General features: G+C 34.4%; 2 protein-coding genes across 3 annotated transcripts; one reads left to right on the top strand and one right to left on the bottom strand.

Moving 5' to 3' along the window:
- The first annotated feature begins 6,708 nt into the window (after nucleotides 1-6,708).
- On the top strand, nucleotides 6,709-13,378 carry LOC130955167 (serine/threonine-protein kinase PBL27). 2 transcript variants are annotated; one of them, XM_057881973.1, is made up of 6 exons: nucleotides 6,709-7,251; nucleotides 8,013-8,212; nucleotides 8,382-8,571; nucleotides 11,572-11,667; nucleotides 11,762-12,153; nucleotides 12,244-13,378. In XM_057881973.1, the coding sequence occupies exons 1-6, from the start codon at nucleotides 7,110-7,112 to the stop codon at nucleotides 12,856-12,858; spliced, it is 1,635 nt and encodes a 544-aa protein (XP_057737956.1). In that variant the 5' UTR covers nucleotides 6,709-7,109; the 3' UTR covers nucleotides 12,859-13,378. The 2 variants fall into 2 exon arrangements, with proteins under 2 accessions (XP_057737956.1, XP_057737957.1); XM_057881974.1 differs by lacking the exon at nucleotides 11,572-11,667.
- Nucleotides 13,379-14,818: 1,440 nt separating this feature from the next.
- Nucleotides 14,819-23,186, bottom strand: LOC130955166 (ISWI chromatin-remodeling complex ATPase CHR11). The gene is made up of 25 exons (XM_057881972.1): nucleotides 22,844-23,186; nucleotides 22,297-22,419; nucleotides 22,117-22,220; nucleotides 21,484-21,587; nucleotides 20,977-21,074; nucleotides 20,638-20,817; nucleotides 20,324-20,545; nucleotides 19,401-19,535; nucleotides 19,011-19,293; nucleotides 18,846-18,919; nucleotides 18,461-18,681; nucleotides 18,284-18,371; nucleotides 18,110-18,203; nucleotides 17,841-18,029; nucleotides 17,275-17,306; nucleotides 17,058-17,134; nucleotides 16,861-16,950; nucleotides 16,684-16,753; nucleotides 16,555-16,609; nucleotides 16,399-16,457; nucleotides 16,144-16,309; nucleotides 15,829-16,007; nucleotides 15,496-15,711; nucleotides 15,302-15,400; nucleotides 14,819-15,213 (listed from the first exon to the last, which is right to left on the bottom strand). Exons 1-25 carry the CDS (start codon nucleotides 23,078-23,080, stop codon nucleotides 15,196-15,198), a joined length of 3,213 nt encoding a protein of 1,070 aa, XP_057737955.1. The 5' UTR covers nucleotides 23,081-23,186; the 3' UTR covers nucleotides 14,819-15,195.
- Nucleotides 23,187-25,006: the final 1,820 nt, after the last annotated feature.

The following is a 25,006-nucleotide window of genomic DNA, read 5'->3' as shown; positions in this document are numbered from 1 at the left end:
TTTCAGGGGCTTAAATTAAAAAACTTGTAAGAAAATAGGGGCAACCCAGCCGCAACTTTTAAAAGATCTAAAATCAGACATATATACAAGTAATTACTAATTAGGATTTCTTTCTAAATTAAATAAATATAAAATTAAGGAAATAATAGTATTTACTTAAATACACATACCAGATCTTAGGTACTGCGAGAGAAACTCAATTATAAATATATTTTGGATACTAAGATTTTAAACTATAACGTGAAAATATGATGTATTTTAGGTATATTTGAAATACATTTTATATGGAGAAAAAGGTATTGAGTCCGAGATACGTTCAAACGCGAAAATTGGATCACCACATTCGAGATATAGTCAACGATAAATTAAGACTATTACAGTATCTAAGATACGTATTTTATAGTTTAGGTGTCTCTGCATCATAGATATCTTGGAGAAAAATTCTATATATATTTTCCTATCCTCAATTATACCCTCATAATTCTCTCTCTCTCTCCCCCTCTCTCTCTCTCTTTCTCTCTCTCAACTTTATTCGCATGGATAATAATCAGTTCTTTTTTGTTGTAATTTATTTCAATGGGATAGTAAAAAAAAAGTGATAAATAAGTGATTTTTGAGTCTAATTCAATTGTGATGTTGTGCACTAACCATGTTGATACCTTACATGTGCTAAAGACTGTCATATTAAGCACATGGGAAATAGGTTCCAAGAAAGTTGGGCGGTTGTATATAGATTTTTGCACGCAGTTCCGAACGATGGATTTACTAACATGTTATTCTGGCTTGAAAGAGATTAGCATGTGAGGATAATGTTCGATGTTCTTCCAAGGCTAGTGCCACAATAAGTGATGGAATGGTATGCTTCAGTTTTTAACGTGGTTGTTGGTGATAGGCCATCCTCTTCGAGTTCTTAAGTAGTTCCGCTGGATGTAACATTGATCCACTTCACCTAGCCTCGTGATAGTGCAGGAGAAGACGACAATGAGGGCGATTCAGATTATGTTGCCGAATCCAAGTCGTCGAACGAGACTTATTTCTCTGATGAGTATGTGCCGGAGACTCCCTCCGGTGGTGGTGTTCGGTTTCTCTTACGTCCCCCTTTGCCTATTCCTCAATTGTCAGAAGTTCCAACTCATTATCACACTTTTAATTTGAACGTAATGCAGCTGGATGATCCCTTAAGTACCGGCCAAGGGAATGATTACAATACCGATGGTGGGTTGAAATTTCAAGTTGGCCATAGGATCAGGAATCATGATGTTGTTCTGATGGTAATGAAGAACTACAGTATCCGAAAGAACGCGAAGTATAAAGATCTAGAATCAGATAGGCTTAAATACCATTGTCGTTGCAAGCAATTCACCAACAGTTATTCATGGAGTTTTCGTGTGGCACTATGTTAGAATTTGAACTACTGGTATATTTTATTTGTTAATTTTGATAAAATTAAAGGCTATTATGTCTTGTACTAAATGTTGACATGCATGAGTAATTTTGTAGGGATGTGTGTAGGTTTGGTGGACCACACACCTGTTTGGCACCAACCATGTCTCAAGATCATACTTAGTTGGATAGTAGTTTGATTTCCAAAGTCATCCTACCTATAATAAAGACTGATCCATCTATCTCTATCCAGGTGTTACAAAGTGCGGTGCATCAGAGTTATCCTTTCAAGTCATCATATCGAAAGGTATGGATGGAAAAACAAAAAGTGATTACTCAGATTTATGGTGATTGAAAAGAGTTATATAACAAGATGTCCAGTCTCTTACAAGCTTTGCAAGAATGTCTCCCATAGTCCCATGTACAATTCACGATTGCGTTGCTGTTCTGTATTATGATGGCAACATGGTTGACGGCGATTGGAGCGAGCTGGATAAGGTATTTTGGGCATTTCCTCCTTGTGTTGAGGAATTTGGTGGAAGGGACACACCTGTATAAAAAGTACGGAAGCGTGCTATTAGTTGTTGTGGCTCAAGATGGTAATAACAACATTCTGCCCGTAACTTTTGTATTTGTCAAGTCTGAGACAACTGAGTCACAATCGTTTTTCCTATTGAATTTGAAGCAGCATGTTACTCTGCAGCAGGGACTTCTTCTTATATCTGATAGATCACAAGCTATTTACACTGCTCTAAATGCACCTTATAGTGGGGGTGTCTATTGTGGTGTCGGTATTGCTCCGTGCATGTGTGGAGGCGATGGTGGTAGAAGTGGTACTACTCCAATCATGTGTGGAGGCGGTAGTGGGGGTAGAGTCTGGTAATACGATGATGGAACTGATCCATACTAATGTGATGGTGGTGGTGGAGTCTGGTAATGCAATGATGGCATCTGCTAGTCTGTCGAATGAGCCTGTGTATAGTCCAAATCATGATCAGTGTACTGTTGTACTCCTGGACTTGTCAATGAGCTAGGTATGCCGATGTGGTCTCTCCTACTACGATAACGATCTGCCAAATGCTCTATTGAATCCCTAGATGCACCCACGATCTAGAACATGTCATCGAGCTGTATAACAATGTCTGAGCCGATGTCGAACTAGATCTGGTCCCAGGCAACTGCATCATCTTGGTGATGAGCAGTGCTGGAGGAACCTGGCACGAGGCTCCTGGCCATGTCCACCTCATGCCCAACAAAGAATCTCAGGGATGGAATTTCTCCATGTGTAACTGGTGCAGGATCCTCAGGTATATCCTCCTGCCATGCATAGTTTGCCTTCTCATCTGACTGCTAATCATCTCCTTCAGCCTACTGATTATCTCCCTCAGCCCACCTCATGCATTGATCGCGTTCCCTCCAAGCCAATCTTTGAATATCATCTTGGACACAGCTCCTAGCCCATCGTCTCCAATATGGAGCATCTGGTGGAAGCTATAAGTCATCTCTCTGTCCCAGAATAATAAGGGGATATCAGCGGGTGATGTTACTACTCTCGAATCATCCAGGATGCCCTTCCTAGATAGATATCGAACTCTACGTGCTTGTTGCCACCATGTTTAATACTCCTGTATTAGATGAGGATTAGGGATCCCATCAATGGTCACCAAGTGGTGTAGCTGGTAACGTCCCTTAAACAAGTCGTACAAGTTATGGGCCACCAAACATTATCTCCCCTCGTCGTCTTGAACAGAAACTCGTCAACGTTGACTGGATCTGCTGTCCTGTGCTGCTGTCCCCTGAGCTATTTCTTTATTCTGTCCACATGATAAAACTCTACAAAGTGAAAGTAGATGAGGGAGACAACAACGCTCCATGTATAAATCTCTTCATCACCACTAAGGCAATCAGGAGCATTCTGATATAACTGGAGATCCTCATATAGTGTCCATCGAAACTAGGCAAATCACATAAAGTACAATAATTAAGAATGAATCAACAATGCTTGAAATAAAATAGAAAACAAAATATCTCATACCTGATCAAAAGTGAAGCCATCAATATGATGACGTAAACTCTGGATCCTGCCATTGTGGCGATTCCTGCTTCATTGTCCTAGTCCTGCCAACCTACACACAATAAAAGTAATTAACAGCAGAAATTAATTATTTACAATAATTAACTTTATTCACTATTTATAAGATGTTAAATTAAAATATTAACAATAATTACATACCTAGCTGCAAGTGGAAACCTAATGACGTCATATCTTGGCGAACAAAATGACGGAAACCTATAGTAGATCCAAGACACAAGAAGCGACATGCACCCTGCAATGTCAGTCACATCACGCCCAGCAATAGTGCAGAGTGAGTGGTACATGTGTGCCAGCAGTGCAGACTTCCAAGACAACTGCCTGCAATAATCGAAATCCACCAGCAGCCATCTCAAAGGAATAAGTGTAGCTGACTTGTCCGTGAAAATAAACTCCCGATAAGCATCATCAAGTAGCATCTGGCGTACTTATAGAGTGTATCCGGATCTGCCCCAGGTGGAATGTGTGAAACCCTATTCCTCTGCTAAGTCATCCTCAAATCGAAAACCTGCTTCCTATCTTCCTATCATCCTTAGTGCGCAGACCAAGATGGTAAACAATATCTTAAAGCGTAATGCTGAGCTCACTCCATGGAAGGTGGAAGCTATGGATCTCAAGCCTCCATTGCTCGACAAATGCGGAGATTAAGAAATTGTCAAACATAAAATTCCTCAACTCTACTGCATGTCTGAATCCTGCATCGTTGATATAAGGTAATAAGATATCTGGCAGGGAAAGACCTAAGATCACACGACGTGATAACAACTTCCGACGCCTCTGCAATAGTTGCAATATTTACTCTCGCAAATTAATGTCGTTTAAACCATTATATAGATTTAATAATTATTAAATATTGTAAACCTAATAGTTAAATATCGTTAATAAAATATTATATTTCATACAACATTAATATTTATTAGTAATATTCATAGTATTAAATAAAAAAAACATGAAACAAGATTTAAAAAATAAATCATTCATGTTGCACTATTTTAACCTAACTGATAATCTTTTAGATGATATCAATCCAACAATAGTTTTAACAAAAAAATATGATCTAACAACTATTTTATATGAATAATATATTTATTTAATTTAACTAATATATTAATTTATATTTAACTATTACATTTATTTAAGTAACTTAAAATTATTTCTAAAAGGGAAAGTATGAGGAGCCAATGAAATATTTATACAATGTATACAATGGAGGTTTATGGAATATTAGAGATATAATTATTAGTGTTACATTTTCTCATCAACTGAAGCTTTTGGGATGAGTGGTATCATGACATGGTATTAAAGCGCTAGATCCAAAAGGTCAAGAGTTCGATCCTTGGTGAACCCAAAAATCAAACTAATTTTTCGAGAAGATGTTTATTATCCCTTGTACTCGGATGGTTATTCTAAATAGTATAGGGGATGTTCATTTCATAACTTAATAGCCATTGTACACATTGTACAAATAGTCCATTGTCTCCCTAGCGGGATCCTTTCTAAAAATATTAAAACCTACTATACTTACTTAAGTTAATAGAACAACTAACTAACAAATTCAAAATACCTAACACATTCACTAAATTAATAAAGGCTAAATACATAAATTAATTATTTACTGAAAATAACAACAACAACAACAAAGCCTTATCCCACTAAGTGGGGTCGGCTACATGAATCAAACGATGCTATTGTGCTCTGTCATGTATCATGTCTACAGAGAGACTGTTTACATGTAGATCTCGTTTGACCACCTCATGTATGGTCTTCTTAGGTCTTCCTCTGTCTTTTGCCCTTTGTCCATCTTCCATCTCATCCACCCTCCTGACTGGATGTTCTATCGGTCTTCTTCTCACATGTCCAAACCACCTGAAACGCGATTCAACCATCTTTTAACTAATATATTAATTTATATTTTCTCTCTATTATTTACTTAAAATAATAGAGAGGAAAAAAAAGCTTAATCTCAAAATTTAAAGCTCCAGCTATGTGCTAAGTCACATTCAGTCGGTTGATGTTTCCGTCGCGAACATATTGTTGGGGGCATCTATATTTCAAGAACTCGAACTTAAGGTGTTACAAAGTTAAAATTTTTTTCAAAACTCTTCAAATATAGGAAAACTTCGGTTGCAATCAATTTCTATAGGCCTCTGGCTATATCTCAGGTGCTATGATCCAATTTTTGTGTTTGAGTATATTTTGGATACTGAGACCCTAATAAGCTTTTAAACACATTTTGAATCCTCAGTACTCATTTTTTCACGTAAAATATAATCCGGATGCATTTAGGATATGTCAGACTTTTGTTGTGTCATAACTTAAAATTTCAGTATTCAAAATATGTCTGTAATTTAGTTATCCTCATAGTACTTAAGATATAGTATATCGTGTATTTAAGTAATTACTCTATATTTTATATTTATTTAATTTTAATAAAAAATTCCTAGTAATTAGTACTAGTGCAGTACTGCTTCCTGATTTTGTTTATGGTTCAATGGAGATAGTGAATCAAATCTTTGAATTAACTCCACAATTAAAGTACTATTTAAATTAGAAAATGTATTTTCCAATTAAAGACATAGTAGCAGTATGAAGTATTAATTGATGATCTAGTCAATTTAATTTGACGGTTTGGTTTGATTTTATAACAAGATGTCACACTATTGTCTTCCTAATTACCACATCAATAATAATCATAACAATAATACAACTAAAGTAAAAGTCTTCCTTTCAAACTTGAAATTCTAAATTTATTAAATTATTGTATTATGGTATTACATTATTTCTTACATCATATTTTCTTAGAAAAACAAAATAAATATTTTTTTGTGAGTTTTTATTTTTATTTTTAGTTATATTTTATGCTGTATTTATTTATAGAGACTAAATATTAAAATAGAAATACAAAAACATAAAATTATATTTAATAAATAAAATATAAATAAAATATTATATTAAAAAATATTAAATTAATATATTTTATATTTATTTTAACCAAAAAATATAAAATAACTAACAAAAAATATAACTTATTTTTTTATTATTTTTATTAAACTTTTATAATTATATTTATTATATATATATATTTTAAATTTTTTAAATAAAAAATAAAAATAAATTAAATTTTTATAATTTATTATATTTTATTATCAAATAAAATACAAAATTACTAAATTTTATATTTCTATTCGTTATATCTTGATTTCAATGTTTTATTTTTCGTCCATATTCTCTCATAAACAAAAGTAGCCTTAATTCCTTTACCTTGTCTTCGTTTCAACTTTCAACACCTCTCCCCCTAATTTCTTAGATTGGTTGATCTGCTCCTCCCGGCATGTAGGTCTCGATCCTTCTTCCCCTTTAATGTCCGATGAACACAATCTTCTGACACATCCATACTCAGTGAGAGAGAGAGAGAGAGAGAGAGAGAGAGAGAGAGAGAGAGAGAGAGAGAGAGAGAGAGAGAGAGAGAGAGGGTCAGTGGCTGTGACAGAAAGTTCAGTGCTGGGTGGGTGATTTTTCTGAGTTCAGAAGCTCTGAAGATTTTGGGGGTTTTGTTATGAGAGCTTTTCCTAGGTGGGTTTTGTGGAAAAAGGTGTGAACTTTCTTTTGCTTTTGCCTAATTGGATTCTCTGATATGGGTGGGTGTTTTCCTTGTTTTGGATCATCCAACAAGGAGGAAAGTGGTGGTGGTAGGTTGAAGAAGGAAGTGGCAAAAAAGGAATCTTTCAAGGAATCGTCAGCTCCTCAGGTTCATCACCCCAGCAGGGTTAGCTCAGGTTTTGAAACTTTATTTAATTTTGTTTTCTGGGTTTACTTCAATTGTGGTCAATTTTGTGTTTTTATGACTGTTTTGGTTGGTTTTTATGGCAATTCTTGTTCATCCAAGTTGTTTGTTACTTTGATCTGGTTCATCTGATGCTGTACGTTCCAATGCTAAGCTAGTGAATTAATTGCAGGGGGTAGGGGATGTGTTTTTAAACTACAATTTGCTGAATTTCATTGGTATTATAAGGTGGTAATGGCATAATTGGAGATCTACTATCTTAAGTGTATGATAAGCGCAATGCATTGTCTGATAAGATTTTCTGTTTTGTTGATATTGTGGGATGCAGGGTTCAATAGCTGCATTATTAGCATCTAATTTTAGCCAAGATGTGTTGTTTTTACCTCTGTACAAACAAAAATTTAGAATGCCTTGCCCTTGACTAAGATTACCTGGGTCACATTCAAACAGATAATTGAGGAGATAAATGATTTTAACTGAAAACTTTATCATTGAGTATTATGAAAAATTGAAAATCTGGGCCACATCTGTTGGTGTAATTTAATATACAATGAACCAACATATTGCCCCGATGTTGTCTTAAACTATTATGTTTCGTCATCTTGGTCGAACCACATGTGTCTTCTACAGGAGGCAATCCTGTTGGGACGAAAGTATTATGGGTCTTTGTGTATGCATAGTGATTGTCAGCACACTTCTGTTTTATAATTTATCCCTTTTTCTGCTCCTGCTTATCTTTGGTTATTTATGTAGATAAATCAAAGTCACGTTGTAGCTCAGATCCTAAGAAGGAAACACCAGTTCCGAAGGATGGGCCAACTGCTCATATTGCTGCTCAAACATTTACATTCCGAGAGCTTGCAGCTGCTACAAAGAATTTTAGGCCAGAATGTTTACTTGGGGAAGGAGGTTTTGGGCGCGTTTACAAGGGTCGGCTTGAGAACACAGGACAGGTACATTGTCACCGCTTCTACGAATATTTCGGATGTACTGTATACTGATAATCAGCAGCATAATGCCTTTCACATGAACAGGATTCATAATTTTGTCATTACTCTACTAACTTAGTTTGAGCCTATCTCTCCGTCTTAATCTTTGTTCATGAGATCATTTCCATTGCAGGTAGTTGCTGTAAAGCAACTTGATCGAAATGGTCTTCAAGGGAATCGGGAGTTTTTGGTGGAGGTTCTCATGCTTAGTCTCTTACATCACCCTAATCTGGTGAACTTAATTGGTTATTGTGCTGATGGTGATCAGCGGCTCCTTGTTTATGAATTCATGCCATTGGGATCTTTGGAGGATCATTTACATGGTTAGACTTCATTCCTTTTTTAACCGAAAGTTATTCTGCTATTATTGTGCTTTCATTTTATAAAGCTATAAAATATTAAATTTCATGCTAATTTAATTTTTATAATTTATAAATAACAAAGTAAAGTCACAATTCATAGGTTTTAAAGCTGATACGTGAAGAAAGACAGTATAGGATTCTCTTGAATGGGAAATATTTGATTCAGTGTTACGTTTGTATGTTATGCTCTGAACAGTTCTTTTTTAGAAAAAGTCTAGGGGGCCAACTACAATATAAGCCAACTAAGCGAACCTCTTTTATTTCTGATTTTGACATTCGAAAAATTAGGATAGTGGGAGGTTTTTTTTTTTTGTTTGTAACGGAGCTGTTTTTTAACTAGTTGGCTGGAGTTAGGTTCACTTCTAATTGGTTCCCTAGCGGAATCAATTCTTAAATGCTTTTTAATGCATCACATGTGTTGTGCTCACAACTAGAAAAACAAAATTTTGTTTATGTAATGTACACGTACATCCAATTACGTAACACCATGTCAGCAAAAATAACTACCTTTTACATTGACTGCGTGAATAGTTATCCAAAAGAATAGATGTGATTAAACAACTGTGTAAAATATTTTACACTGCATTAAGATTAAACTAATAAAGTATCATTTTAAATATCAGTTAAGTTAGTGGTGGTCATATATTGAAAATACATTACTTTATTAATTGTGCGGTCATATATTGAAAATACATTACTTTATTAATTGTGATTGTGTACACTAATGATTATGAACCCTCAATAATTCCTCATGGAATAAATTGAAAACAATGTGAATCAAGAAGGAACTAAACTAAGAAAATTAAAAGATATGGATTCAAATCGAAAAGTTGAATAAAGAAAATGGTCTAAAATGCCTATTTTTTTCTCTTTTTATAAATTATTATGAGGATTTTAATCGATTTATGCTTTTCAATTCAAATTTTTATGTGAATCTATTATTTAATTATTTTTAAATTTATTTGGAATGTGTTTTCCTGTTTTACATGAAGAAAAATATTATAAATGACTATTTGTTCAATTTTAATCGGCTATTGTCGCCCCTTTCTTTTTTTGTGTTTGAAACTATTATTTACACTATGTTCGGATTTTTTTCCATAAAAAAAGAACAAAATTAATAAGAATGGACTAGAAAGTGAAGGAATAGAACAAAATTACCGTCGTTTTTCCTTTGAAAAACTATTAAAAGAATTTCTTTCTTGCCACCCTAATTTTGAGGGAAATGAAACAGGGGACATTGAAGGAGTAGTTCTCCTTGAATTTAGGTATGCGTGTATTGTTCTTATAACCAATAAGAAAAAGTCACTTTATAAGAGTTTAAGTTAGTGGTGGCTTATATCTTAAAATGTCATTCTTATAAGATTTGGATCCTCTCATGTTCTTTTGAACATGATCTTGTCATGTTTACATCTCCAAGTTAAAATGATAAACATTCAATGGTAGATAATGAACATGAAAGATTGAAAATTCGTTTCATTATTATTTGACTATTTGTGGCCATATTGACATGGTTGCCCTCTTCCTTTGTTCCCACCACCTGTTAACCAAATATACTGTTACTTAATGTTAAATTGCTTTCAATCATGTTTTCCCTTCTCACATGAAGAAAACTATTTTAAGTCACTAGTTGATTTACTTTAACTGCCTAACTTTTTGTCGTTTATGTGAAATTATCATTCAAATACTTTTAATTTGTTATGGGATATATTTTTCCTTTTCACATTACAACATATTGGATTGATCCTCATCATTGTTTGTATCTCTGTGAGTGTTATTAGTACTACATAGCAATGGTGTATTCTATTTTACTAGGAAAGAGACTCATATGCTTTGGTTATCACCTTTGTTTGTATTGTAACATAGTATCAAAGTTATAGGTTTATTATCCCTATCAGTATAGGAGGAGGTATTCTTTAGTAGCACCTAATTATTTAGATGTGCCTGTCATTGCCATTGTCAAGAGTTTATTGAAGGCATGACTTATCCTTTGAGTTATCCTTTGACTATCTTTTGTTTAATGTTATTAGTTGAAGATACCACAGAAATCTCATTTAATTGGTAAAGGACATTCATATGTGTTCAAACAGGATTGCTAGGTTCTACTTGTTACTTATCTATTTATGTATCTGTATTTACTACCCATTTTGGTAGTGGATCTGTGTCCATCTCATTCTGTATAAGGCTTGTTTCTCTGACTCAATGGATTAAACATTAGTGCATTTGATTCTGCTAAATTACAATTATGTGATCTTGGGTATGGTTTAGTTTACATCTTTCCATCAACTGCTGATTGTTTTTGTTATTTACAAGTTTGAATTTCTCGAGAAGTCTATTGCAAGGTGATCATACTGTAACAATCACTAAGCAATATACACAGTAAGTAAATATATCCATGTACAGAGTAGATCACGAGAGTACACTGTTACCGTATCACCACAAGGCTAAGTATAATCAGCTATGCTTTATGCTACTAAATCTTGAGCAGTTTGTGATCAAACGACTGTAGGAAGCTGAGTCCAAGCAATGTTAGGGGAAGAATTCAATATAAAATCCATTCTTTGAAAAGTTTAGATTTGACAATACTTGGATTTGGATCAATGTTACTAATGTAAACCATAACACCAAATAATGTTTGTTTGTCATTGGCCTCATCGATGTTTTTATTAGATATAAATATGTTGATTATGTATTTCAAATTGTTTTTAATGACACATAGCTAGTATGTTACAACTTCAGCTTTGTGAATATATTCATCTTCAAATTTTGATAACTTCTGTAGATATGAGCTGTCTTGTGTAAAGTTTAAGCCTTGATAGGAATTCTAAATTGATGTTGCACCTCCCTAGTAGTTATGTCCAGCAACTAAGCATTATTTTTCAAAATGAAATAAAACCGTCTCTTCTTTCTCTGTTCTAGTTTTCATGATGTTGCTTGATCTGATGTGGCTGGTTGATGTTGCAGCTGAAAATATAATGACCTACAGATTGGCAAGATGCCATAATTCAGCAAATCGTTTTGAAAGTGCATTGTTCAATACAATGTTATTTCACTTAACCAGTAAACACTACTTTAACAGTTGTATGTTTTGATTAGAAATTTTAACTCCTGCAAGGTTTCAGCAAGAAACTTCTGACTCCGAGTCTCTTTCCAGATCTCCCTCCTGACAAGGAGCCTCTGGACTGGAACACTAGGATGAAAATAGCAGCTGGTGCAGCAAAGGGATTGGAATATTTGCATGACAAGGCAAACCCCCCTGTCATATATAGAGACTTAAAATCTTCTAACATCCTTCTAGATGAGGGTTATCATCCCAAGTTATCGGATTTTGGACTAGCTAAACTTGGTCCTGTTGGTGACAAGACACATGTATCGACACGAGTAATGGGAACATATGGTTATTGTGCACCAGAATATGCTATGACTGGTCAACTCACTCTGAAGTCCGATGTTTACAGCTTTGGAGTTGTGTTCCTTGAACTTATTACGGGGCGCAAGGCTATTGACAATACACGTGCACATGGAGAGCATAATCTTGTTGCTTGGGTAAGTATGTTGGTTTGCATCTTAATTTTTTATGAGCTTCAAAAATTGACGTGAAACAAATTCATTTCTTTTGGGGCATCAAAATTGTAGGCTCGGCCTCTTTTCAAAGATCGTAGAAAGTTCCCCAAAATGGCTGATCCTCTACTCCAAGGCCGATATCCAATGCGAGGACTGTACCAAGCACTGGCAGTTGCAGCAATGTGCTTGCAGGAACAAGCTGCTACAAGGCCTCTTATTGGGGATGTCGTAACTGCTCTCACATATCTGGCCTCCCAGACATATGAACCAAATGTAGCCAATCAGTCCAACAGACTCGGTCCATCTACCCCCCGGAGCAGGGATGACAGAAGGAGCATGATAGATGGTGTGGATAGCCCAGACCGGGGGCGTCTCGGCTCCCCTTCCACCCACAGAAACTCACCTGATTACAGGAGGAGAGACAATAGGGAACTGAGTGTTGGGACAGAGTTAGGCAGGAGTGTCTCTGGCAGCGGTGGGTCGGGGAGGAAATGGGGACTGGATGATTTAGAAAGGCAAGATTCTCGTAGAGACAGCCCTGTAAATACTGCAAGAGCTAGGGAGACTCCAAGGAACCGTGACCTAGACAGGGAACGAGCTGTTGCAGAAGCGAAAGTATGGGGTGAGAATTGGAGGGAAAAGAAGAGAGCAAATGCCATGGGAAGCTTTGATGCCACAAATGAGTGAACACAAACAAACACCGGTTCGGTTTGGTGTTCATCTTCTCGTTGAAGAGATGCATATGATTAGAGTCACAGGAGAGGAATTTACACAAGGGTCTTGTCATTTAGTTTCTTGGTTTCATGTTCTATCTGGGGAATAATTTGTTGTGGATCATCCAACTTTGACTGTTTCTCCCATATTACTCTAGTTAGTTCATCATGTGAAGGAAAACAGTACACAGTTGAAATTTGGAATATATATATATAGGGGGTTGGGGGGTTGAGGAGCTTTATGGGGAAGTTAAGTTGGTGTGAATTGGGGTGATTGAATGTAACGTTGCAAAATGTGAAATCCAACATCCTCATTCATGTAAAACGATTTCCTCGGTTTATGTTGCATATATAGACTATAGAGCAACAAAAGCGTCTAATTTTTGGCCCCTCACATTTGCTGTATAATGGTGGGGAAGGTTAGTGGATTTGGTGTGGTTGTCATTGCTGTTTTATGTTATACTTTCGTACAGTATGACAGTATCTATTGTGTCTATCAGGGTTTTATGTTTCCGACTTATACATAAAAGAAAAAAAATTAAATATCATTATTTTAACAGGACAACATTGCATCTTGCACGTGCAATAATGAATGTACGCATATTGGATTATATTAAATAGTTAAAGTTAACTATGAACGCATATATATATATATATATATATATATATATATATATATATATATATATATATATATATATATATGTGTGTGTGTGTGTGTAACTGTCACACTGACACATTTCAGTCGCAAATTACTTGTTTTGGATCAGAATTCGGAGATAAACTGAGTATTAAATTTGCTATTTATTTATGGGACTTCGATCTTTTAAATTTGATTTTTATTTTAGAGGGTAAAATATAATTTTTTATTATTTATTTTATAGATAAGACTAAAAAAAATTATGAGAGAAATTATTTAAGAGTGAAATATTACTTTATTTTTTTAAATAAAAAATTTAAAATTTAAAAGATCCAAATTCTTATTTCTAGGTGATCTTATGGGGCACATTGGTTACTTTTGGAAAAACTTGGAAGAAAAGCATTTGAATTACTTAAATTTACTATTGAACCAACCTCCATTAGTCCAACAAAACAAAGTCGCAAAAGAAATTTAGACCCAAATTTAACATTCAACATTTATAATAAGCAATATTTTTCTTCTGTTATTATTTATTTCTTTTTGCTTATGTTTTTTTATTTCTTTTTACTCATGCTTTTCTTTTGTTAGAATAAGAGAAGAGAGAAGTGCCTTTGAGTATCTTGAACGCTTCATTTGTATGTTTGGCAAGTTTTTTATGTACCAAAAGTTACAAACTTTTGCTTTTTCACATTGAAATTGAAAAAAATTTCTATGTACCGATTGTATCCTTCATTATTTATATATTTGTTATTTTGTTTTATAATATTTTTTTTCTAATACTCTCCATGCATATTATTATTTTTTATAAAACTTTTATTATTTTTTGTTTATATAAATTTTTTAATTGTTTTTATTATTTTTTTTGTATGGAATATTTTTTTTGTTTTGTATGATGATTCTATTAATCCTAAAAAATATTGAGTACTAAAAAATATTAAAATTTATTTAAATATCTAAAATAAAATTATAAGATAACATGAAATAATTATTTAAATTCATGTCTTTTTTATAAGTTTTTATTTAAGAGTGATTTTAAATAATGTAATCTAAACAATATTTAGTTTACTATAATCTATTTTAAATGAAAATTACCAAACATAAACTACGTTAATACCAACTCACTTTTAATCAAAATTAATTTTATACACGCCTCTATTTACAAACAATAATCCGAACACACAATTCTACTATACTGGTGCATGCCTCTATCAGGCGATCCGGTATCTATGACCCATGCCGATCATGGAACATCATTATTTATGTTCGTTCAAGTTACAATATTTCCCCATAACAATTAGATAATCGGCATGTCTGTATATCATATGAACTTGTATCGAAATTATCATAATACAAAATCTCAATTTGACGTCAAAACCTCTAAGAAGTTCGGTGAACAATCAGGTTTTCAGAATATTAGGCCTAATGCATTCATATTTAAAGATATCGTATGGTTAAATATTACACATTCACGGAACTATCAGTTAGAATCTGAAAGATTTGTTCAGTGATATAAAAACTTAGAACATCCGTGGTGTCTGCATAATCTTCTATAACTATCCTTCGCAACTGATATTTAGGGCCTACATTAGTCACCAGAGACGGTTAGTGCCCGTAGCAAGGGTTTTAGTGCCCAACCCCCTAAATTACCCTATGCAATCCACAGTATGTCATTTATTTTCTCCTTTTTCCCTGTCACATTAGAATGATCTGCTTCAGTAAAACTTCAGCAAGCAGCTTTAATAAACAGTATAAATAGTTATGGCAAGGGTGTCCTTACCACACTTCCATAATCATCCATGGTTAATTGCTTGCGCTTCTTCAAAGAAGATGGAGATTCTGTCTGTCTTGCCAGGGTCCGCTTTGATGGGGTCATGGTCTGAGAAAATTTGTTGAACTTAGTATGAGAACAATCATATGTAAATATGAGAAACCCTAAGGTATTTTAGAGTTAACTTGTGGAGCGAATGCCACCTTTGCAAGTTTCTTCTCTTTGCGCGCTTGTCTCTCCCTCTCGTCATATTCTTGGTTTTCCTTTTCTACCAGGCGAATGAGTGTGTCACACCTCCTTGCAAGTTCTTGTGTTGTGCGAGACTTAACAAACCAGTCAAAACGAAACAAGGGTGATGTTCGAAATGCTGCCTTCAACTCATCCCAGTTCCCATAGCCAAGTTTGTGAACCATGCATATCTGCAAGTTTTATAATGAAGTAAAAAAGAATTCTACGAAAAAACCCAGAAAGACTTTTGGAGCTTAAAATGAAAAGTGAAATTATTATTAACATAAAAAAACAAGAACAATACCAACCATGAACCTGTCACATTCTTCATTGTATAACTTCCCTTTGTTTTGCCCATATTGTATCTTTAACTCTAGCCATGGATTCTTGTATCGGTCCAACTTCTTCCCAATAGCTTTCATGATTTCATCTTTCCGTGAAATTCTAGCCTCCCCCCTCTCAATGTTTTTAATAATTCTATCATAATCTGTAGAATGATTCAAAATGTGCAAATTAGGAAGAATATGTATTAATCACAAGCAAATTTCAAAGTACAAGTATAAACAACGCAGAAATGGCAGAAAAACAAAAGAATGTTTAATTGTCACAATGCTGTAACGTACCATTTAATTCCTTGTATCTTTCTTTGAAGACCTTTGCATATCTTTCAACTTCCTCCTCAGTTTTCCCTTCCATCTCAGAAGCAATACCTTTTATATCATTTCGGCCATACTTTTCGCAAGCCCTGATGAAAGTATTAAAATCCCTCCGGCTCCATGAAGAAAATCCCTGTATTAACCAAATAACAAAAATAAGACAATGTTCAAGTGAAAACCAAGTTAAAAACAAAACAACTGAATAGAAAAGAAAATGATCACCTCCTCTAGAAGGCGCTCCTTTTCTTCCAATTCTTCAGCAGTCAATGGATCTCCCACATCTGAACACCAAAAAACTCATGAAAATTAAAAACATTTAGGTAGAGAGGAATAAGATTCAATATGTTTATATATAATTTGTTGACGGTAATCATGTACCTTCTGGTTCATCAACATCTATTGAATCTTTTATCTGATTCTTTTGATGCGTTTGCTGAAAATTTTATGAAGAAACAGTCATTTCCTCAATATAAATAAGCATAATGATCTCATTTCCTCAACACCCACCATTAGGTAGCGCACTTCCTTTTCATACAACTCACTAAGCCTTTGTGTGTTAAAAAACTGGAAGTCGTGCCTGCAGGCATAAAAGAAAGAGGGGGGGGGGGGGGGGGGGGGGGAGGAATCAGTGATTAAGAAAGAGCACTATATAAAAAGAAGTAACCAGCTTGTCTAGAAGCTTACAACTGAGGCATCCTAGGAATTCGTGGCTCCTTTGGTTTAGCAGGACCTCCTTGTCGTAATGTTTGCTTGAAGTATTCAGACTCTGAGTAACTACAAGTCCCCAAAGGAAATAAAATAAAAGAGATCAGCATACATTATAACATCCAAAAAAACACTGAATAAATCTGGACGTATAAAATGGAACAGGCTGTCCTTACTTGCGCTTCCGCTCTCTTTTTGGTGGTTCAATCCAATTGTCACTCACAATTTTTTTGAAATCAACTTTGTTCTCATCCTTTATTTTGAGGGGTAAAAAGAAATAAAGATATGTTAAAATTAGTAGAATAGATTGGGGGGGCAGGGGAAGGAAGGTTGAGTAATAAAACAGAAAAGACAAGAATAATTTTTCATGTAAAATATAAATGACATCTTTACCTTATCATCATCAAAATCATATAACTCGGCAGCTACAAAAAGATCCGAGTATTAGTACTCCAAACTCAAATGATGTCAAAAAGGCAATATCAAATCCCTCAACAGAACCCAAAGATGCCCTTGTATCATGTTAGAATAACAAAAAGGCTCCAGTAATAAACAAAAGAAAACTACAGTTGCCATGCTAGCCTCATGGAAGTGATGTCATTTTTGTTTTGGAGATGAATCAAGCCAAAAGCAGCACCATTTGATAGAGCTGGGGTTATGTATCATCTCCCTCCCATGGTCAAATGACGTCATTTCTGGCTTTATTCACCAGAAACAAAAACAGTGTCGCTTCCCAGAGTCTAGCATGGCCTCTTCAATCCAGATCAGCATTTCGTCAATGGAGTTGCGACAAATATACATTGAGTGACTAATTTTATACACGATGTCACAGTTGACGGACTTAATTGAGTCACAAATAAATTTGAGGGAGAAAATAGTCTTTATTTTAACTTCTAAACAAAAGAAAAACATCAAGCCATTTTTTTCGGAGCAATAACTTCTATCAATACGTTACGTACTGTCATCCATCTTGAATTTGATTGCATCTTCAGTAAATTTCTTCATCTTGGCATCAAGTTCAGCAGTTGCTTCCTCTCCTTTAGCAATGATTCTATCAATGTCCTCATCTGTAATAGTGCTATCTTTGGAACTGAAAACCATTTCTGCTCCAAATCTAACCATTTGAAGCAACTCATCTTTATTTACCGCTGCACATACAAACCAGCAGAATCATGTCAGACAATACTCATTGCAGAAAGAAACAAAACAATAATTATAAAATCCTTACTCTTTTGCTCAGCCAACCGTCCTTGCTGAATCACTAGAGCATCAAGTGCAAGCTTTTTGTAAGCCCTTTCAATGACCTTCTCCTCAATTGTATACTGTGCAATATTATAAGCAGTAAGCCAACAATAACAAATGAATAACTAACCAAACAAAACATAACAAGAAGTTTGCAAACCTCTGTGCAAAAGCGAAAAACTTGGACTTCTTTCTTTTGACCTATCCTATGAGCACGATCCTGGGCTTGCAAGTCAACTTGTGGGTTCCTGATTTTTAACCATCAGCCATCAGTAAACAATGATTATGGTATAGAAGCAAATCAGGTGGCTTCTTGCACAATTTGTGAAGTTCTCACCAGTCACTATCATATAGGATGACAACATCAGCAGTAGCAAGGTTAATTCCAAGACCTCCAGCTCGAGTTGATAACAAGAAGACAAATTTCTCACTTCCAGGTTTGTTGAAAGCGTCAATGGAAGCATCCCGCTCATCTCCACCAGTATTGCCATCTATGCGACAATAGTGATACCCACGAAACATTAAATAATCTTCAAGTATGTCTAGCAGCCTAGTCATCTGAGGGGGAAAAAAATCCAACCACACACACACACACACACACACATTTTAGTGATAATAATCATGGTTTAAAGGAAAATAGGTCAAAAGAATATTCAAATGGGAGACATAAATGAAAACAAAACAGGCTGCAAAATACATAGCATTCACAGATAGAACCTAACCTGTGAAAATATAAGGACCCTAGAATCACGCTCCTTCAATTTAGGAAGTAACTTGTCCAAGAGAACCATTTTACCTGGAAAATTTTTGATACATGAGCTAATCTTATCATATTGGTCAACAAGCGAAGAACATCTGAAGTATCTCTCAACCTAAACAGAAATTACCAGCATTAGTAATGAGATGATCCCCTGTTGTATATGGAGGACCGGGTTCAGCACCCTGGAAAAGATATGGATGATTGCAACATTTTCGTAGCTGCATAGCTATATTCAGGAGGCGCTTCCGTTCTCCACCAGCATTGACAACCTCAAGATCCTTCTGCAGAAGCGCTCTATAGTACTGTTTCTGCATTTGTGACATACCTACTTTAAGAATGGTTTCCTTTTTAGGCGGCAACCCTTTCTCAACATCGGACTTCAACCTACGAAGAAGAAATGGCCGGAGGACCTTAAAATGCAAGAGAGGGGGGGGGGGATGAAAAATGTCAACTCTGTACCAGGTTAAGATTACAGACATACGAATCTCAACAATCAAAAGAAGGTTACACAATTTACCTTGTGTAATTGCTGGACAACCTCTTGTTGGTCATTCTCACCAGAGATTTGAAACCACTCATCAAAGGTTTCAGCAGAACTAAAAATTTCGGGAAGAAGAAAGTTGAGCAGAGACCAGAGTTCATGAAGATTGTTCTGCACCAATAAAAGAGATAACGTACAGCAACAAGTACTTCAGACGAATAATATGCATATGACTGATAATATGTTATTAAAAGAGATTAAAAAATAAATGGTTTGAACACAAATATGATCTAGGATAGGGCACTATGTTGGCATTTAATCCATGTAGCTAACCCACCTAGTGGGGTAAGGCTAGTTATGTTTGTTTTATGAATATGATTATACAGATACATGATAATTTAAAATAAACCAAACAAACACATTCCAAAAATTACAACTCAAGAAAAATAATGAAACTTTAAAGCATCCTACTGTTAAATTATTTCCACTCCTAGCGATCAAAACCACTTTGATTATTCAAAGAACTATTCAGCAGAAACACACAATGATTAACGCAGAATGCCTTCACATATGGTGAAAACATAACAATTGTTCCCCAGAACAATGGCTTGTTGATTTTTAGAACATATTTTCCTTACTAGATGAAGTAAAAGTTAATACTGGAATGATGCACTACAACTCAAAAGATTATTGGAAATGACATATCTAGAATTTCACCACCAATACAAACAGTTTCTGTGTTTGATAATTTACTGATCATAGAGTAGAAGATATCATTCTGATTTGATTTGGCATGTCACCATTTTCATGCATATATTCATCAAGAAATTAAATAAAATACAACAGATAAAAGAGGGGGTTGGATGGGGAAAAAAAAAAGAAAAAGAACCAAAAAAAAATCCTTTGAAGCACTACACAACATTGTGGTTTGTGGATAACATTAACTCATTAAGTCATACCTGAAGCGGTGTGCCGGTAATAAGGAGGCGATAATTTGTGTTGTAGAGTCTCATTGTTTTGGAAAGCAAGGAATTTTCATTCTTAATTCGATGGGCTTCATCGATAATGATGTAACGCCAACTAAATCGACGCAATGTAGACTTCTCTTTGATTGCCATTTCAAAACTTGTAACACAGACATCGAACTTCCCGGCTACCAGTAATTCCTCCCTTATATGTCTCTGCAGAAACCCTAAAATTATTAATGTCGAAGACAAGCATCAATATTAACCTTTCCCCCAAAAAAAATTCAATCCGGCAAAGATGTTCTTACCCTCTCTTCAGGGTTGCCAAGGAACTTTACTGCACGTAGAATAGGACAAAAGCGCCGAATCTCATTCATCCAATTTCCAAGAGTAGATTTGGGAGCAACAACCATATGAGGGCCTTTGATTCCTCTGAACTCATGTAAATAACCCAACAAAGATATAGTTTGCAATGTTTTACCAAGCCCCTGCGAATCAGATTGATTGTCATTCATCATGACTAAATAAATCAAGCGATCAATGACTCAACCTTACTCCACTAATACTGTAACACATCCAAAAGCATGTTCGCTGTGCAGAATCAAATGACAATATATGCAAGCCAAGGCCAAATCTGTTCCACTTACCATTTCATCAGCCAGAATTCCATTTATTCCATTCTCATACAATCTTATAAGCCAGTTTAGCCCAGCAAGTTGGTAGTCCCTCAATTTCCCTTGGATGCCTGTTGTAATGAACAAACAAGGATTTCACACTCAAAAATATTAGGCACGAATAGAACATTCACACACTAGATGCACAAACACACAAGACTGGTCAATTGAAGATTAAACCAGTAGACTTCTGATGACTAGCTTTGATGACATATATTACAATAAAACAACTAGAGAAAAGTGTGTAGAGGAAAGTTCAATAATATATAACTCTAGAACATGTGAAACCCCAAAGGACAAACCATGAAGCAAAAATGTACCAAGGATGGAGGTCTTCTACCACCAGACTTCAAATCAGCATAGAATGTTCTCCATGTGTAAAAAGAAATGGCAGGGTAAAATGGTATATCTATGAATGTGAGACACTATAAATATAGCCCTGAAAAACATCTAATCAACGCATATACACAGGACATTTACATGATGGTTGTGTCACGAGACGAGTGTTTGATAAACCATCTTCCTCTTCTTTTAGGTATTCTTCATCTTCCTCCTCTTCTGTCACTTTTGATGCATGGCGGCCCCTAAAATAGACATCATTGAATGCAGGGTGAGTTCTTTTATACAACACAGAGTTAATATTAGGTCAGTCAACAAATTTGTGCTTGTATTTGATTTCACAAAAAAAAAAGAAAAAAAAAACTAGAGGACAATAAATGCAATTGAGAGACAAAAACAAAAAGGGAGGGTGGGGGGGAGGGGGGTCTTTTCATATTTTTCCTACCTGCTAGGTAACTTCATAACTTTGAGGATGACATAAAATGAATTTAAAAGGGAAACTTTCCAAGAGAAATTAGCAATAATGTTAAATCAAAATGTCAAATGCTTCAACTTGTTAGGTAATAAAAAAACACTTTAAGCATGTAGATATTCCATTTATATATCAGTTTGTTGTTTTCTGAAGGTATATCGGGAGCAGAAAGTGCTGATATATAGTTTGTAAAAAAAGCTAATCAACTTATGAGGTACAGTATGCTAACACATAGTTCATACAAAAAGCTAATCAACAAGTCAATTGCCAAATCACAGGATACATCAAGATAAAGAATGTACCTTCCTCTTGCCTTCTGAGATGAAGATTGATCACCTTTTGCAAAATGTGCAAACAGCTCAGTCTGCTGTAAGAGATACTTCAGTCTTCCTTTTCCTCTATTGTTCTGTTAGAATTATCTAGTTATCAATAACATGAACAGATTACAATAATAAGAAGTAAATCAGCACATCTACACCCACCATGTCGGCATCTATGGCTGCATTTTGTGCATCCAATATCTCCTGAATCTTCTGCTTCTTCATTTTCTGCATCTCTTTCAATCTAGCTTTCTCACGCTTGCCAGGATCAACAGCATCTTCACCCTAGTACCAGAAGACACAAAGTTAGACTTCCAGCTAGATTTTATCCGCTTAGCATAGAAGTAGCAGCATATATGCAAAAATATGTTAAAATGGAGACAAACTGAAAACTAGAACACGTTATTCATTGGCGAAACCTTAATTCAACTACCTAATCACGATACTAAGCTTAAACGGGAAAATCCTCGACAGTAACAATTAAAAATGCAGTAATTCATAGCACGTCGATCCTCACTATCTCTCAGCACATTTTCCACCGATTTCAACTCAAGTCAACGGAATTCAACTTCAAGCTCCACAAAGAACGATATAATCACATTATCCAAACATGCATCACGCAAATTAATAGCAAAACACAAACCCTAGAACAAAAAAAAGAAGAAAATTAAATAGTAGAAGCAACAAAATAAGCAGCAACAACTCTCACCTGCTCATCCTCGTCAGCATCTCCGGCGGCAGCAGGATCTTCGTCGTCATCGTGCGAATTATCATTTCCGGCTTCGTCGTCGTCGTCGTCGTCGGAGCTAGCTTGACGAGCCACCGCCTCAAGCTCCTCCTCGTCCTCTTCATTGATCTGCTGGTTGACCTGCTCCTCCTCCTCGGAGCTCGAACCGCTAGAGATAGCTTCGTCGGAAGAAACTTGCGGCTTCGAAGGCCTCACCATGGAACAAAAACTCTTCTGAAATCAAGGTTCAAAATTGGTGCGTGAGAAAGAGAGATGACGTTAGTGATTTTTGTGTTTGGTTTTGTTGAAGTGACTATTAGAGATGAGCAGAAATCGATTTTTAATTTTCGAGTACCCATTTCGGTCCTGCCAATTATCTTTTAATAAAAAAAAAATCTAATTCAATCCTTAAAATTTATTTTTAAGGGATTCATTAATTTCTGTGAAAAAATAAAAACAAAAATAAATACAAAAATTATTCAATTTCATAAAAATAAAATTTAATAATCAAATTTAATTGTCTTTAAAAATAATTATTAGAAATTGTTTAATTTTTTTTTAATTTGTTGATATGCAAATATTTAAATTTTTATTTTTTAAAATTTGTATACATTAATTTTTAGATTTAATTTATCTTATTTTTAAATTATGTATACGTTATATCAACTAAATTAATATAAAAAAAGTCAGGTTTAATTTTTTTTATCTGACAAATTTTAAACATGAGGAATTAATATATATCATTAAAGATTTAAATGTCTATAAAATATAAAGTTAAAAACTTATTTATTTTTTTTAATTTTTTATTTTTATAAATTAAATAAATATAATAATTATCGAAATAAATGATTTTAAAAATATTTATCGAAATAAATATTTCTCTCTCATTTTTCACGTGAAGCATAGTTTAATCTAAAATTTTTTATGTACTTTTTTTAGTATTAAGGCCGCATTTTTTTTCGAGAAAAATTTTGTGTTCTTATATTTTGTTTGATGATAAATTAGAACAAATTATAAAAATTCAATTTATTCTCATTTTTTTTCATTTAAAAAATTTGAAATGAAAAATATAATAATAAAAAATATAATTATGAAAAATTAACAAAAATAATGAAAGAAAAAATAAAAAATAAGTTATGTTCTTTATTAATGTCTTTGTGTCTGTGTCTGTGTCTGTGTTTTTCCTGTCAGAAAATTGATCATCAATGCAATAAGAGAGAGCTGATGAGCTGATGTAAACAGTATGTTCAATTATGTCCATGCTACTTTAAAGGTTATGTTGATTAGAACGAAGAATGTCGGATATTGATCACTAATTTTCTCAATATATTGAGTATCTTTGAAGGATTAACCAAATAAGAACATAAAACAAAATGTATACTCTAAAATAACAGTTTTGTAAAATCATAGAAAATCCTATAAATCCATTGAAAACGATAGAAAACCCTAGAAAATCCTAGAAAATCGTAGAAAATCATAGAAAATCCTAGAAAACTTCTAAGAAAATCTAGCAAACTCTAGAAAACCCTCAGAAATCCCTAGAAAATCCTAGAAAATCCAAGAAAATTCTAGAAAACCATAGAAAAACCCAAGAAAACCGTAGAAAAATCTTAGAAAACCCTAGAAAATCCTAGAAAAACCCTTGAAAACCATAGAAAACCCTAAAACACTATCGAAAATCCTAGAAAACTCAAAGAAAACCATAGAAAATCCTATAAATCCATAGAAACCCCTAGAAAACCTTAGAAAATCCGAGAAAAGTGTAGAAAACCCTAGAAAACTCCTAGAAAAATATAGAAAACCCTAGAAAATCCTCAGAAATCCCTAGAAAACCCTAAAAAACCCAAGAAAATCCTCGAAAACCCTTAAAAATCCTAGAAAGCCCAAGAAAACCCTAGAAAAACCCTAGAAAACCTGAGAAAATTTTAGAAAAATCCTCAAAAACTATAGAAAACCCTAAAAAACTCTTGAAAACTATAGAAAATCCTAAAAAAATCATAGAAAACCCTATAAATCCAAAGAAAACTCTAGAAAAAACCTAAAAAATCATAGAAAATCATAGAAAACTATGCAAAACCCTTAAAAACCATAGAAAACTCTAAAAAACTATCGAAAACATTAGAAATCCCTAGAAAACCCTAGAAA

The sequence above is a fragment of the Arachis stenosperma genome, chromosome 10 (assembly GCF_014773155.1).
Source record: "Arachis stenosperma cultivar V10309 chromosome 10, arast.V10309.gnm1.PFL2, whole genome shotgun sequence".
Lineage (NCBI taxonomy): Eukaryota > Viridiplantae > Streptophyta > Magnoliopsida > Fabales > Fabaceae > Arachis > Arachis stenosperma.
Note: the sequence above shows the minus strand (reverse complement) of the source record. Positions and strands in the feature narration are given on the sequence as shown.